This window comes from Clytia hemisphaerica, unplaced genomic scaffold (genome assembly GCF_902728285.1).
Source record: "Clytia hemisphaerica strain Z4C2 unplaced genomic scaffold, Clytia hemisphaerica genome assembly, whole genome shotgun sequence".
In the NCBI taxonomy this organism is placed as follows: domain Eukaryota; kingdom Metazoa; phylum Cnidaria; class Hydrozoa; order Leptothecata; family Clytiidae; genus Clytia; species Clytia hemisphaerica.
In genome coordinates this window covers 595028-608075 of record NW_027103987.1, presented here as the reverse complement: position 1 = coordinate 608075, position 13048 = coordinate 595028, and the positions used below count along the sequence as shown (strand labels likewise).

The 13048-nt window shown below is 35.3% G+C and overlaps 2 protein-coding genes across 3 annotated transcripts; one reads left to right on the top strand and one right to left on the bottom strand.

The window, feature by feature from the left end:
• Positions 1-3508: 3508 nt before the first annotated feature.
• On the top strand, positions 3509-8894 carry LOC136811123 (uncharacterized). The gene is made up of 6 exons (XM_067067728.1): positions 3509-3884; positions 4462-5125; positions 5373-5487; positions 5777-5954; positions 7229-7299; positions 8014-8894. Exons 1-6 carry the CDS (start codon positions 3553-3555, stop codon positions 8232-8234), a joined length of 1581 nt encoding a protein of 526 aa, XP_066923829.1. The 5' UTR covers positions 3509-3552; the 3' UTR covers positions 8235-8894.
• A 701-nt stretch (positions 8895-9595) lies between these two features.
• On the bottom strand, positions 9596-12966 carry LOC136811144 (uncharacterized). 2 transcript variants are annotated; one of them, XM_067067761.1, is made up of 4 exons: positions 12802-12966; positions 11713-11808; positions 10814-10978; positions 9596-10110 (listed from the first exon to the last, which is right to left on the bottom strand). In XM_067067761.1, the coding sequence occupies exons 3-4, from the start codon at positions 10931-10933 to the stop codon at positions 9913-9915; spliced, it is 318 nt and encodes a 105-aa protein (XP_066923862.1). In that variant the 5' UTR covers positions 10934-10978; positions 11713-11808; positions 12802-12966; the 3' UTR covers positions 9596-9912. The 2 variants fall into 2 exon arrangements, with proteins under 2 accessions (XP_066923862.1, XP_066923861.1); XM_067067760.1 differs by lacking the exons at positions 11713-11808; positions 12802-12966 and having other exon boundaries at positions 10814-11158.
• Positions 12967-13048: the final 82 nt, after the last annotated feature.

Below are 13048 nucleotides of genomic sequence, written 5' to 3'. Positions count from 1 at the left end.
TTTTTTCGAGTTTAAATTCTCGCTATGCTGGCTACACTTGATACACTATTTGGACTAATATTCTTTTTTCGAGTTTAAATTCTCGCTACGCTGGCTACACTTGATACACTATTTGGACTAATATTCTTTTTCGAATCTAAATTCTCGCTACGCTGGCTACACTTGATACACTATTTGGACTAATATTCTTTTTCGAATCTAAAATCTCGCTACGCTGGCTACACTTGATACACTATTTGGACTAATATTCTTTTTCGAATCTAAATTCTCGCTACGCTGGCTACACTTGATACACTATTTGAACTAATATTCTTTTTTCGAGTTTAAAATCTCGCTACGCTGGCTACACTTGATACACTATTTGGACTAATATTCTTTTTCGAATCTAAATTCTCGCTACGCTGGCTACACTTGATACACTATTTGAACTAATATTATTTTTTCGAGTTTAAATTCTCGTTACGCTGGCTACACTTGATACACTATTTTGACTAATATTCTTTTTCGAGTTTAAATTCTCGCTATGCTGGCTACACTTGATACACTATTTGGACTAATATTATTTTTGAAATTTAAATTCTCGCTACGCTGGCTATACTCGATACACTATTTGGACTATTCTTCCGAATTTAAATTTTCTCAACGCTTGATTTAAGTTTAAAACCATAGTTTTTTCACATTAGCTTTAATAGAAAATTCATCATTTAAATTAATTATAAGATAACTTTCGATTTTTTCGATTTGTATGTTGGGATAGGAAGTCATTATATAACGGCCAATAGCCTGGGATGAACTAACCCATTGTTCTATATCACTAATTCACGAAAATCAAAAGTTCCCCCTCTCAAAGAGTCACGAGTTTAAAAAATTTGGACCAAAATTGTGTGAAAATCGGCAATAATTTTGGAGAAAAATCTTTCTAGAAGGATTCCAAAAGTGTCAATTTTTTCTCCAGGGACAATTTTCGATATTTGTTTCGGACCTAGTACACCCCACCACCACCGGAATCGATGTATCTCTTTTCAGAAAGCTTGAAAGAAATGTCGAATGTCTCGAACACTACTCCAGGGGAGTAGTACTTGGGCAGGTAAAAGGCAGGGTCTACTTTTTTGGTTCACTGCTTTCTTCTTTCAGTTCTGGATGCGGCTTCTTTTACAAGTTGATCTTGATGTCAACATCAAAGTCACATTTTTTGATGGTTGATGTTTTGAATGCTTTTCGATATTAATTTTTTTAACCGAGGGATGATTTTTGCCGACGAATATTTATTACTAATATTTTGGATCTTTTGATCGAAACATTTAGCTAACGTTGTTTTAGATTATTTCACATCTAGCAAGTCCGGGTGCACTAATTTTCATTTCGGGATTACCGTAGCAAGAAATGCAAATGCATAGAAAACCAACAACTTAAAATATTACGTGCATGTGGGTATGTTAATGAGATTTACATATCAATATTTCATCAAATATAAGAGAGTCTTTCTTTCGTTGAATGAGAAACGTTTAAAAAAGAATTTGATGTTGGTATCTTTGTAGATAGATAATACGTTTATATCCATTCCATGTAGAATTACTTCATTTTTCGTCATTAATATTGCTGAAACCACTCTCACAATCAATGCTCGTGGATAGGGTAGCAATCTGACCTAAATACTGCTAGTATTTCACGAGTACCGCATGTCGAACTTATTCCAACTTATGACAACAGCCTTTAAGAATAACTTGTAACGCATGCACCAATAGATTTACTCTCAAAAGATTATGGGAAGCATACCGTGAGTATCAGAGGACAAAATGAAACCTGTGGTGACAGACCACAACACTTTTCAAGAAGACATCAGTGAAATGTGAAGAATATGAACAACAAAGACAGTACGAAAAATACTCTATAAACAGCAAAATCAAGGTAAAGTAAAAACTTATAAATTAATGTCATCGGAAAAAAGATTTCTGGAGCATTGAGACTGGACATTCCAGTCACAATGGACATTATATATACTACATACTGTCTATACTGCATTTTACAGTTGGTCCTAGCGAGCAGAGAGCCCAGGGGCACTCGATTTCTAAACGACGGCATGTACCACCAAAAAACGTACCCTTACAGTGCATTTTACAGAGAGAGACCCCTATATCGAACCTACTGCCATAAAATTTGATTAGAAACGAAAGTTGTTTGCAATGTTGCTTTCGAATTCAAAGAAAATCCAATTATTGGACATGTAATTATAATCCAATCTGTTAAAATGACATTTTCTGGGCATGGTAGCCACATTATTACATGTGTTTTCATAATAGCGAATTTTTTGTAACACAAAATTCATTTGCAAGATTCATGAGGTGGCTTTTATGTAATTCTTTTACATTTCCGTCTTTTACTGAAGTGGATGGATGGATGATAGATTAGGGAAAACGAAATGTAGATAGAAAATCGGCTGTCTGAATCAGTGCTTAGCCAAATTAACATCTTTTTTTTTTTAATTAAGAACTAAAGTCAGGAGTTACGTAAGTTATGAGTTATGAGACACCCCCTTTTCACAGACCCGGTAGGATTTTTTCAGCAAATGGGGGTAAAAAAACAGACTGAATCTCGATGGGGATTGATATTTCCATATCCTTTATAGCTGGGCATTTAAATTCCATTATGTTTTCAAGTCTGAAAATTCAGTGGGGATAAAAAGAATAGTATAATATTTTGAAGTGAGGATTGGCTTAATTATTTTATTTTCAGTAGGGACACAAAATTGGAGGATAATTTTCCAACCGGACGATATTTTGGCCAATCTTTCCAGTGGGTCTTAAACGTATCTTTGTCCTTTTTGTAAAACATTACTTAAAGTCAGGAGTTACGTAAGTTGGAGTTATGAGGAAAGACTACATTTCACACTGTTTAAGTTGGACTTGACACAATGTGTAAAAATATGCATACATTTTATGCGTTTATTTAAGATAAACTCTTTTAGAGGAGGGTCAAATTTCTTGAGGATCCTCTTTTGCTAAAACATGCAATAAAACAACAAACGCGTGATCGCATAACATGGGCAAACAGACAGTAATACAAGTGATAAAAGTTTTCAATGTGAGATTGTGTCTATATACAGCACTTAGTATTTGAGAATTTTTGAAGTTTATTTTTCACGTCTTATTCATCAGATATATTTGAGATTTGTTAGTCGGAGAGAATTCTAGTCACCCCCTCACAAGTATAGCTAGCTAGTACCCTGGGGAAACTTTCATGCCCGGTGGAACAACCGTTAAAGTGTTTACCGTTAAAATTTGGTAGGAATTTCATTTGCTCAAAAGTGGGGAGGCCCCAGTCTCCCCGCTTCAGCCGGGCCTGACTCTAGATTGTAGCCCCGATTGTAATACGGTCTATTACTGTTTTGGAATGGGTGGGCTACCCTATAAGTGAGTAAAAGTCGGAGATGTTGTTATCTGCGAGACAGGGGTGTAGCTAACCAAATCTTGTATGATACACTGAAAATCTACGATTATGCTAACATTCTAGCATGTGAACATAAAACTGGCTTACTTCGATTAGAATTAAGAAATGGCATGGGTATCATTTGTAAGGAACATTTTGACATTGTTGATAATGTATTTTCATATCATCTCCGCTCATGATGAAAATGAAAACATTGTCAATATCAATGATCTGGTTGGTCAAAATGAGGTAACCTGTGGTACTACAGCTAATCCTTGCAAGTCCCTTGACTATGCTTGGAGTGTTATTTTACCGACACTGAAGAATTCGACATTGGTGAAATTCTCATTTTCACCAGGTGTCTATGAGAGCAAAGAAAGACACTCAAAAACATTATTTTATGATTGTGATGATGGAGCTATTACACAAATCGCATTTGAAGGGAAGAATTATACTAGGTATGTGATGATATGACTTTTGATTGTATTTTTAAGCAAATAGTCTCTGGCGCCTAATGAACGGTTGGGTCTGAATAAACGGGTGGGGCGTGTATTGGGCACTTCAGAGTACTCCCTACTTCTTGAGAAACTTAGAATCGTTTCAGACCTATCTTTTAACTGGAAAATCACTATTTCAACATGACATACAAATTCTAAAAAGGCAGAAAATTTCGCGCAACCAACGACTAGTTTACTAGTCTACATTCCAATTTAAAATATCTTAACAACGATACTTCGAAAAGACCCCCTCAACTTAGGTTAGTTAAGAAATGTCCAAAACCTTTTAAGGCGTGCTGCCCACCGGCTCCTATCGTTTTTAAAAAGCCATGTATAGCTGAAAAGTAGCGTATTGACAAGAGGATTCCAAAAATTACTGTGCCAAAGATTTAAAATAATCCTAACTTCCAGCCGGTGGGCGTCAAGCAAAATATCATAATTTGGACGTTCCTTAACTCACCCGAAAATACATGTACCCGGGAAAATAGAGAATAAATCTGAGAAACTTAGCAATATTTTCTCGTATTTAAACTTTCAGGAACAGCTCAGATGTTCAAATGGGGTATGCGTTTCAATTATCATCATGTGAAATACATTTCACTGGATTGAATTTTCAACAATCATCAAATCTCACAACAACTGGAGGCTCTCTGATCATCAACCGTTGTGTATTTGCAAACACGAAATTTAAACTACAATTCATGAGAAGTAATGTAACATTTGATGACGTAATCTTTTCGAACATATCATCAAGAGAAAGTAATGTTTTAGTATGGCGTTCTGCGGAAGCTCGTTTTATAAATTGCCAATTTCAAAATATCAAAATTGATAGTTCTGCAAATGAGCCGATGTTTGATTTCGATTCGATTGAGAATCTAGAGATCCAGAACTGTTTTTTCACCAATAATATTGGTTCGCATAAAGAACATGTCTCAAGAAAACTTTTATCCATCAAGAACTCAGAAAAGGTTTGGATAGAGAATGTGACTTTCAGAAACAATACAAATATGAACATCACAATACAAGGAGGGATAGGGCAACATCAGGTCCAAATAAAAACAATGATAATAACAAAAAGTTATAATGCAATGTTACTCTTTGATGACGTCAGCATTAATGCAACAAACATTTGGATCGAACATTCACGAGATAGAGATGACGAGCCTTTTCTCTCGTTTCAAAAAAGTAATGTTTATCTGAAGGTAGGTAATGCTGGAATATCTACAAATTTGTTTAAATGCTGGTAAGATTGGGCCATTCCATTTTATCTCCTTACAGGGAGAAGAATTTCCATGGGGTCTAAAGGAGTGTTTTTTCATTTTCCAGGGGGTAAATAGTTATTATAATAAAATTTCTAGAAGGTAAACTAAAAGACAGGTTCTAGTTCGTCCACCGTCACTAAAAGAAGGCTGTATAAGATCGGTATGAAAATCTCATAATTTCTTCTAGAATCTTCTATTGCAATGTGTTTATACGAAAAAGGATCTGGAACAGAGTCCACTTTTCCTGGATTCGGCTTCCAGCATGAATTGCACGAATTGCACAGCACTACATTGTAGAAATTGTAAGTTTAACTAATGGAAAGTCAAATTGCTCTAAGTGTGCACATTTCGACTACAATAACCTCATCCCTCAGGACATTTTCAAAACTTGTTCGTGCTCGCCTCGATTCTTAGAAGCTCATTTTAATAATATTCCACCGGGTAATTAGCTTTTGAAATGTTTCCTACCCCCTGCCCTCGTATTCAAGACCATCCCGAGTCTATGTATGACAAACCTTAGAGATGCGTACAAACTAATATGACTGCAAAAACGATTATGAACTGACGTCAATTTTAAAAATTTCAATTTAGTATGTGGTGAAGGCTATCAAACAGTACAAGGAGTGTTCTGTGAGCAATGTCCGAATGGTTCTTCTGCGCATGACTGGGAGAAGAAATGCTTCGAATGTCATCCTGGGTACTACGCACCAAACCCTGGATTAGCTGATTGCATTCCATGCGAAGCTGGGACATTCTGCAAACAAAAAGGGTAAGTTTCAATCACAACGGTTCTGTCAAAGAGATAACAAACACTGTATGTAAATAAGTAAGTCTGCAACCGCAACCGCAGTTGAAGACTCTTCTTTTGAAAGCTGTCTACCTGAAGATGGGAACGATCTCGAACGATCTTTTGACCTGGATCGCCTCACTTACCCTTAATCCTTCACTTAATGAGGCCCCCCCCAGCGGCACCCCTAATCACGCCATCACGCAAAAAAACTTTCTCCATCACGCGTCACGAAAATCGCTAAAATTTGTTATCACGCAAAAAATAGCGAAAAATAGCCCAAATCACGCATCACGCCTCAAATTTTTGCCCTATCACGCATCACGCCAAAATCTTGATCACGCAATCACGCCAATAAAAATCTCTAATCACGCCATCGCGCAAGAAAAAAGTCCCAATCACGCCATCACGGAAACCGCTGGGAGATCTCCTTAATTGCTGATCATAAAGCAGAGAGGTGTCAAATATCATTTTATTACGAACTGGTAAGGAATCAATCTCGTCCCCATGACGATTTGCTATTTTTTATACAGGGTGTCCCTAATAAAAGTATCGAGTTTGAACATGCGATTGAGTAAAAAAGTTTGTGTGTGTTATCGCTAAAATATAAGAACGTTCTCCATCACATAGGCTCATTACAAAAGGTAGTTACAACGTATAAATTAATCAATAACCCTTTTTACTATTCCCCTGTTGCATAAATGTACGTCTTTAAAAATCAAAATTAATAAAAATTCAAATTCTCTCGGGGTAGTAAAAATTAGTTATTCATGATCGTAATTTCGTTGCATTTGTAAACAGGCAGAGTATGTTTTTATTGTTACGTAATGACAAAGAAAAAAGAGGGAGAGCTTAAAATACAATTTTGTGAATACACACTTAAAACTTTCTACTCAATCGCATGTTCAAACTCGATACTTTTATTAGGGACACCCTGTATAGGATGTAGCAAATCGTTTCGAAACAACCATCAAAATTATAAAAAAAGTGAGAATCAGGCCCTGGGGGAACGAGGTTGTTAAGGAATTGATCCCACAACCTTATACGCAATAGCCGAGTGTAGAGTATTCTTTGCACTACGATCGATGATAAAATGTCACCGACAAAGTGACCTTATTCACACGTTGAAAGCGTTGGAGACGAGTACTACACACCTGTTAGACCTCCTCATTCAAAGCCACAAAAAAAAATAATTCATAAGTTGAAATTTACTTCAACTGAACCCAAACTAAAATTTCATCATTTTTGTACTCTAGATGTACCACTTGCCAAACGTGTACGAACGACTTGTTTACTTCAAGAAAAGCATCTCCATCATGTTCTCAGAGTAAGCGAAACATACATTATCTTCAAACTCTAATATATCCCGTAGTAAATAAACTATAAAACTCTAACAAATATTGTAGAAAACTGCAAGTTTTCAGAATATGGCAAGACTGCACTTGAGATTTTTTCTACGTCTGTTGTGTGGTGCACCTGGGAAAAATAGCTATGAATTCAAAGATTTTTGCATGCACTTGGGATAAAAGCGTTTTTTCACGCTCAACAGCATTTCAAAATTTTTAAAAAATGTCCACAATCAGTCTCTAAAACGAATTTCGAAAATCATAGATTTGTTTGAAATCTCAATTAACTTTTAGAAATCTGACAGTGTAAACCTTTAGAACTCAAGCTTGTGGACCTTGTGGATAAACCCGGTATTTCGTACCTAATAGACCATTTCAGTCGAAATAAATCATGGGTAACCAGTACTGCTTGTACCTTTTTAACAGCCTCACCTTGGCTAACGAAAACATCCAAAACTTTGAACCAATAGAAAGTCATTATCACAGTACGGTGGTCCTGATTACCCATGATTCTTTTCGACTGTGAAATGGCTATAACGTTAAATACTTATCAAACGCCTGTCTCTCTCTAAATCGAATCTCTATTCTGCGAATGTTTCTGTAACTCGAAACAAAATATTGGTCCCTTGAAGATCGAATTAGAGAGAGTCAACTATATATATACTTACTACTGACAACTTCTTCATTTTTTTTAGTGAGCACATTTTTCATTGTGATGTTGGGAGTGACATTATTACTTATCATGTCACCCATCGCCATCAAAATGATTTGCTACAAGAAGAAGAAGAATGAAGAAGAAAACGAAACTGATGAACATGCAAACAACGCCTATAAAAAGTTTGAAAACGAAAAAAAGGTTGATTTAGCGAAAAAGGGTATCAATAATAACGATACAGCGCCTAAAAATGAAATTTGATTTACTTATAAAAAATTGGGCCATTCTATTTTATATCCATACATGGGGGTGGGTGAACATTTCCAGAGGCTAATCCGAGAAAAATCCAGAGTCTTTTTTCATTTTTTCAAGGGGGTAAAAAATTATTCTAAAATTTCCATGGGGTAAAAGACTGATCTCAGTTCCTCCACCCCTACTTTAAGGCATGAAAAGAATCTTTCTAATTATTCTAATCTTTCTTTTTGACTTTTGCGGTGCATTTTCTTGAAAGATTCTTACCATTTTAAGGTATAATATGGTCAGACTTTCCAAATTTTACACCCTTTAAGTGCAATAGACCTTATCGAAGCTTTTAATTTTTCGAAAAAATCCCACAATGCATCGTTTTTTAGAAAAATGAAACTCCAGTAATATCTATTTTTTCATCTTTGCTCATTTTGACCCTTACAATGCACTTTGGGAAGCTTGGAAGCAGGACCCTTAAGGGCCGCACGTACGGTAGGTCGTTTACCTTGAGTGCCCCCCCCCCCGGGATTTGACAAAGAAGAAGAATAATCCAGATATTGGCGAGTTGTTGGCAGAGGAGTCTCTTTTCATGCAAGTCGAAGTAAAATAGTCTAGTAAATTGTATTTTTAATAGTTGAGAATTTTCTTAGATCTTTTGTGTTTTTTGTAAATAGGAATAAAAATAATGAAAATTAAGGATTACTAAATAAGTACCAAATATCTCAAATAAAAAATTGATGAGATTAGAACCCAAAACTTAGTATTATATCTCTAATGTACAGTTGGAACGAAAAACAACAACAGTCGAGAAAGAATAAGAATGTTTCTCGTGGTAAAAAGGAAGCTATTTTCGTTGAATTTTGGTGAAAAAAGAACCAAGAAAATTGTGTCCTTGTTGGCCTTGTTGGGAAATTCCTAATTGTTAATACGGAGTGAAAATTTATTAGAAAACCAATTAATAGTGGATGGCAGTGCAAAACAGGAGGTCCTATTGTACATAATCCCCAAATAAATTCAACCCAGTATGAAATACATCAACTTCACCGATTTCACAGACAAAACTACAAGCTTTCTTTATAAGAACAAACTAAACAAGATCATAAGGCTTCGATGACCAAAATGTTAAAAATAATTTAATGATATTTTAAGGCTTTTGGGACTCGAAAATACCCGACTTCTCAAGAATAAATTGGAAAAAAAACTCAGTGGCGGAAATAAGAACAAATTGAGAAGTTTTAATCTTAAAACTCAAAAAGTTAACAATATCCACAGACTTAAAAATTTTTGGATCTTCTTATAAAAAAAACGTATATTCTATGTGAATATACGTTTTTTCACGCAAAAGAATTTTTAAATTCACAATTTGGCTTTTTTAAGGGGAAATTTGTAAAACTTGAAAAAAATCAGGGGTAATAGATCTTATCGTAGTTTTTCTATTGTAATAACCCGAAACAACCTCACAACCTCACGTCCAGAGTGTAATATCTAGAATAGCATATCATTTTTTCTGAAATAAACTATGGGGCTCAATTTCAATTTTAGTAAAACTCAAGGTTTCAGAAATGGTGCAAGGGAAATGCTAATGTAAGCCTCTAAGCTAGAAAATTAACCATAACCTTTAAGCCTGGAAAATTTCAGCCAAAATATTCAAAATCTACAAAAAGGCTTGAATTCTAAGTAAAAAAAATTGCTTCTAAACAGCTTCCGACAATTTCTCGATATTTTCACGAAGTTTATGTTCGTTTGCACCGAAGACTTTCGCAAATTGTTTGGAGTTGTGATAAAATATGAATGTAGGGAAGACATCGATTTTGTATTTGTCACAGATCTCATCTTGTCCGTCCATATCAATCAAAGCGAAAGAGATGTTCGGGTGACCTTCTGATATTTGCTAGAAAAAAAAAAGATAGAGTTTTCATAGTTACTCTTATGTGCTTAATTGTAGGGGGGGGGGTCATTTAGCAATTTTTGGAATTTTAGTGGATGAATTTTCATATATTCCTTCGTTTAAAAGTTAGTACACCCCTTCTCACAGACCGGTTAGGATTTTTTCATCCAGTGGGGGCAAAAAAAAAACGGACCAAAACTCATGGCTGGTATTTGAATTTCATTGTTTTCAAGCCAGAAATTCAGTGAAAATTGAAAAAGGCACTATATTTTGCAGTTGCTTATCTGATTATTTTCAGCGGGGAGTGATTAGAGAGTGATTTTCTACTGGGGATTTTCACCAATTTTTCTGTGAGAAGAGGGTGTGTTACTCCACTAAATTGGGACCATTTTGGCTATTGGTTAGAATTCTTTTGAGGGATGTAACTTTTGGTCCTAAAAGGATATACTAGTCTGAATCGGAAGCCTCAGGTAACAAAACTGCAGGTAGCATGCAAATCCATTAGTCAATGTCAACAGACCAATATACATATTTGAAATCAGCAAGGTTCAAATTTTAATATTTTCATTCCAGTAGATAAAACAGGGCCCACGCCATGAATTTGAAAGTGGGGGGGGGGGCAATAAATACAGAGTCTAAGGAGGCGCAACCATGGTTGCTTTACTTTGCAAAAGATTGGGCCCTGTAAAGTCAAATCAACTGATACCTTAAACTGTGGAGTGATTCTTCGACAAGGTCCACACCACTCCGCATGGAATTCTACCACCACTTTGCTTGAGCTGCCGATAAACTGGTTTAGCTCCTTCAGATCTCCAATCTCCTTCATTCTCGTTTAAAACGTTCCCCAAAAACTGATACGCGGTCCAAAATTCTTTAAATAAGATGCAGTGATTAAAAGTTGAGCTTTTCCCAATTTTTTCTTACACAAAACTGTTTTATAGCAGGGGTCTCAAGCGACTAAATCGTAACCGCTGCTGGAATAAAGAGTTTTTCTCAGTTCCTCATATGTTCATTAGGCAAGAAACAAAAATAACAAGTTTATCTTGGGACCTTATACTCTACTCATTATTAATGAATAAGGTTGGAAAAAAATTCGTGCTTCCCTTTAAAGCTTTTTTTTATCGTACATAACAACTGATTTAAATCTGAAAGGATTAAATTGAGAAAAAATAAAAGCCACCAATTCAAAAAGGTTGTAAAAGATTGTAAGATAATTCATGCTGAAAGGGGATAAAATATCAAAAGCTGGGAAGTAACTTATTCATAAGAATTCTCAAAAATTGTCTTTCCGAAGCACGAGAGATTGAACCTTGAGAAACACTTTAGATCGAGTTTTTGTTGAACAATACCAAGGGAGATGAAAAATGGATATGATCAAGAAAATTGACAGGAATTAGTCCACTCTATCAAAAAGAATGAAAGAAGCTCCTGAATTCATGGACTTATTCAAGAAACGAAATTAAAGAAAGGTCTAGATATGAACCAATAGAGTATAATTTAGTCCATTATGACATAATACAATAAAAGAAAAAATAATGTCAGACAGTTATTGATTTAGTGGTTTGATTTTTTGAAAAAGAAGACTAAAACGGTTTCGTGTTATACTTATTATTTCACGGTGAAAGGGATTCCATCCAGTCTTTGAGAACCGATGAACAGGACAGCACAATTTTCCAAGACACAATTACAAAACAATACATTCTGTAAAGAAATTTAAAGATTTTGATAAAAAACACCCTTGCAATACCAAAAAAAGATAAGATTCGCAATAAAAAAACTATTTGTTAAAAAAGTACTCTCGGGTACTTAATAGCCGTCCCCCCCCCGCTAATTAATTTTTCGAAAAGTTTCCACCCAGGACATTCTTATTCCAACCCCCCCCCCCCCGCTTATTAATTTTTGGGAGAATGTTTTTGAAAGTTCCCTTTTTTGTCCTAATTCAGCTGTATTAGCCACAGATATCTGTAAAGCCCGAAGGGCTAGATAGGCAACTTTAAGCTTTCTCCAGCAAAAAAAAGTGAAGCAAAAATTTGACTTTTTAAATTTTGTGCCGATGGATAGGATCTAGCATTTTAATTGTTTTCGGAGCGCGAGATAAAAAAAAGTAGGCGGCAAACGCTATTTCACATCTCTCAAACCGGTGAAATTGCATATTTTAGTCACGTGACTTTGGTAGGAAATCCTTCCAAACCTAGGCTTCACTTTTCGATAAAAGCCGCAAATCTAGCCCTTCGGGCTTTAGAGATCTGTGGTATTAGCCTCCTTTTCAAAAATTTTCCACCCAGGACATTTTTATTCCAACCCCCCCGGCTATTAGGTACCCGAGAGTAATAGAAATTTTCGCGTCTTTAATGTCTTTAAATCGGACTTGCTACACATAAAGACCACGCCTTTATTACATTATATAATAGTTATCACACGGTAAGTACCGAGTATAATATGGGTTATATTTTTCGTCAAAATATAGAAAACTCTGAACGAGAAAAATATATCCTATATTATACGAGTAAGAGCGTGATAACTTGTTTATCATCGAATTGGAAAATATCAACAAACTTTTCTCTGTCCATTTCTGTCTTGTATTGTACGGTACAATATGAAATATGTAATACAGCATTTATGTATGCGTTTTTAGCCAATCAGATTGCTCATATTTTTCATGTTGATGATAAAAAGCACTAAAAATACTCTCACCTTGAAATAAGAAGTACATAGCTTCAAAAGCTCCGTGATACCAGTGGGGATGGAAATTTTATTGTTTTCAGCCAAACAATGAACTTAATTTTTCTGGATTTTTTCGAATAACGATCGACCATTTCGAAATATGAAATATATTTTTTGAATTGAACTCGCTTGATGTTTGAGTCTGACCTATTGAAAATTCTAGCAAATCATAAGATATGTTCAAAGCAAATATTCCAACAAAAAGTTTGAAAAATGA

Coding starts and splice junctions, on each gene's coding strand:
- LOC136811123 (XM_067067728.1), top strand. CDS start 3,553: ATGGCATGGGTATCATTTGTAAGGAACATTTTGACATTGTTGATAATG. Junction 5,126..5,372: donor AAAGTAATGTTTATCTGAAG/GTAGGTAATGCT, acceptor AATTTCTTCTAG/AATCTTCTATTGCAATGTGT. Junction 5,488..5,776: donor AGCACTACATTGTAGAAATT/GTAAGTTTAACT, acceptor ATTTCAATTTAG/TATGTGGTGAAGGCTATCAA.
- LOC136811144 (XM_067067761.1), bottom strand. CDS start 10,933: ATGAAGGAGATTGGAGATCTGAAGGAGCTAAACCAGTTTATCGGCAGC. Junction 10,111..10,813: donor GAATCACTCCACAGTTTAAG/GTATCAGTTGAT, acceptor TTTTTTTTCTAG/CAAATATCAGAAGGTCACCC.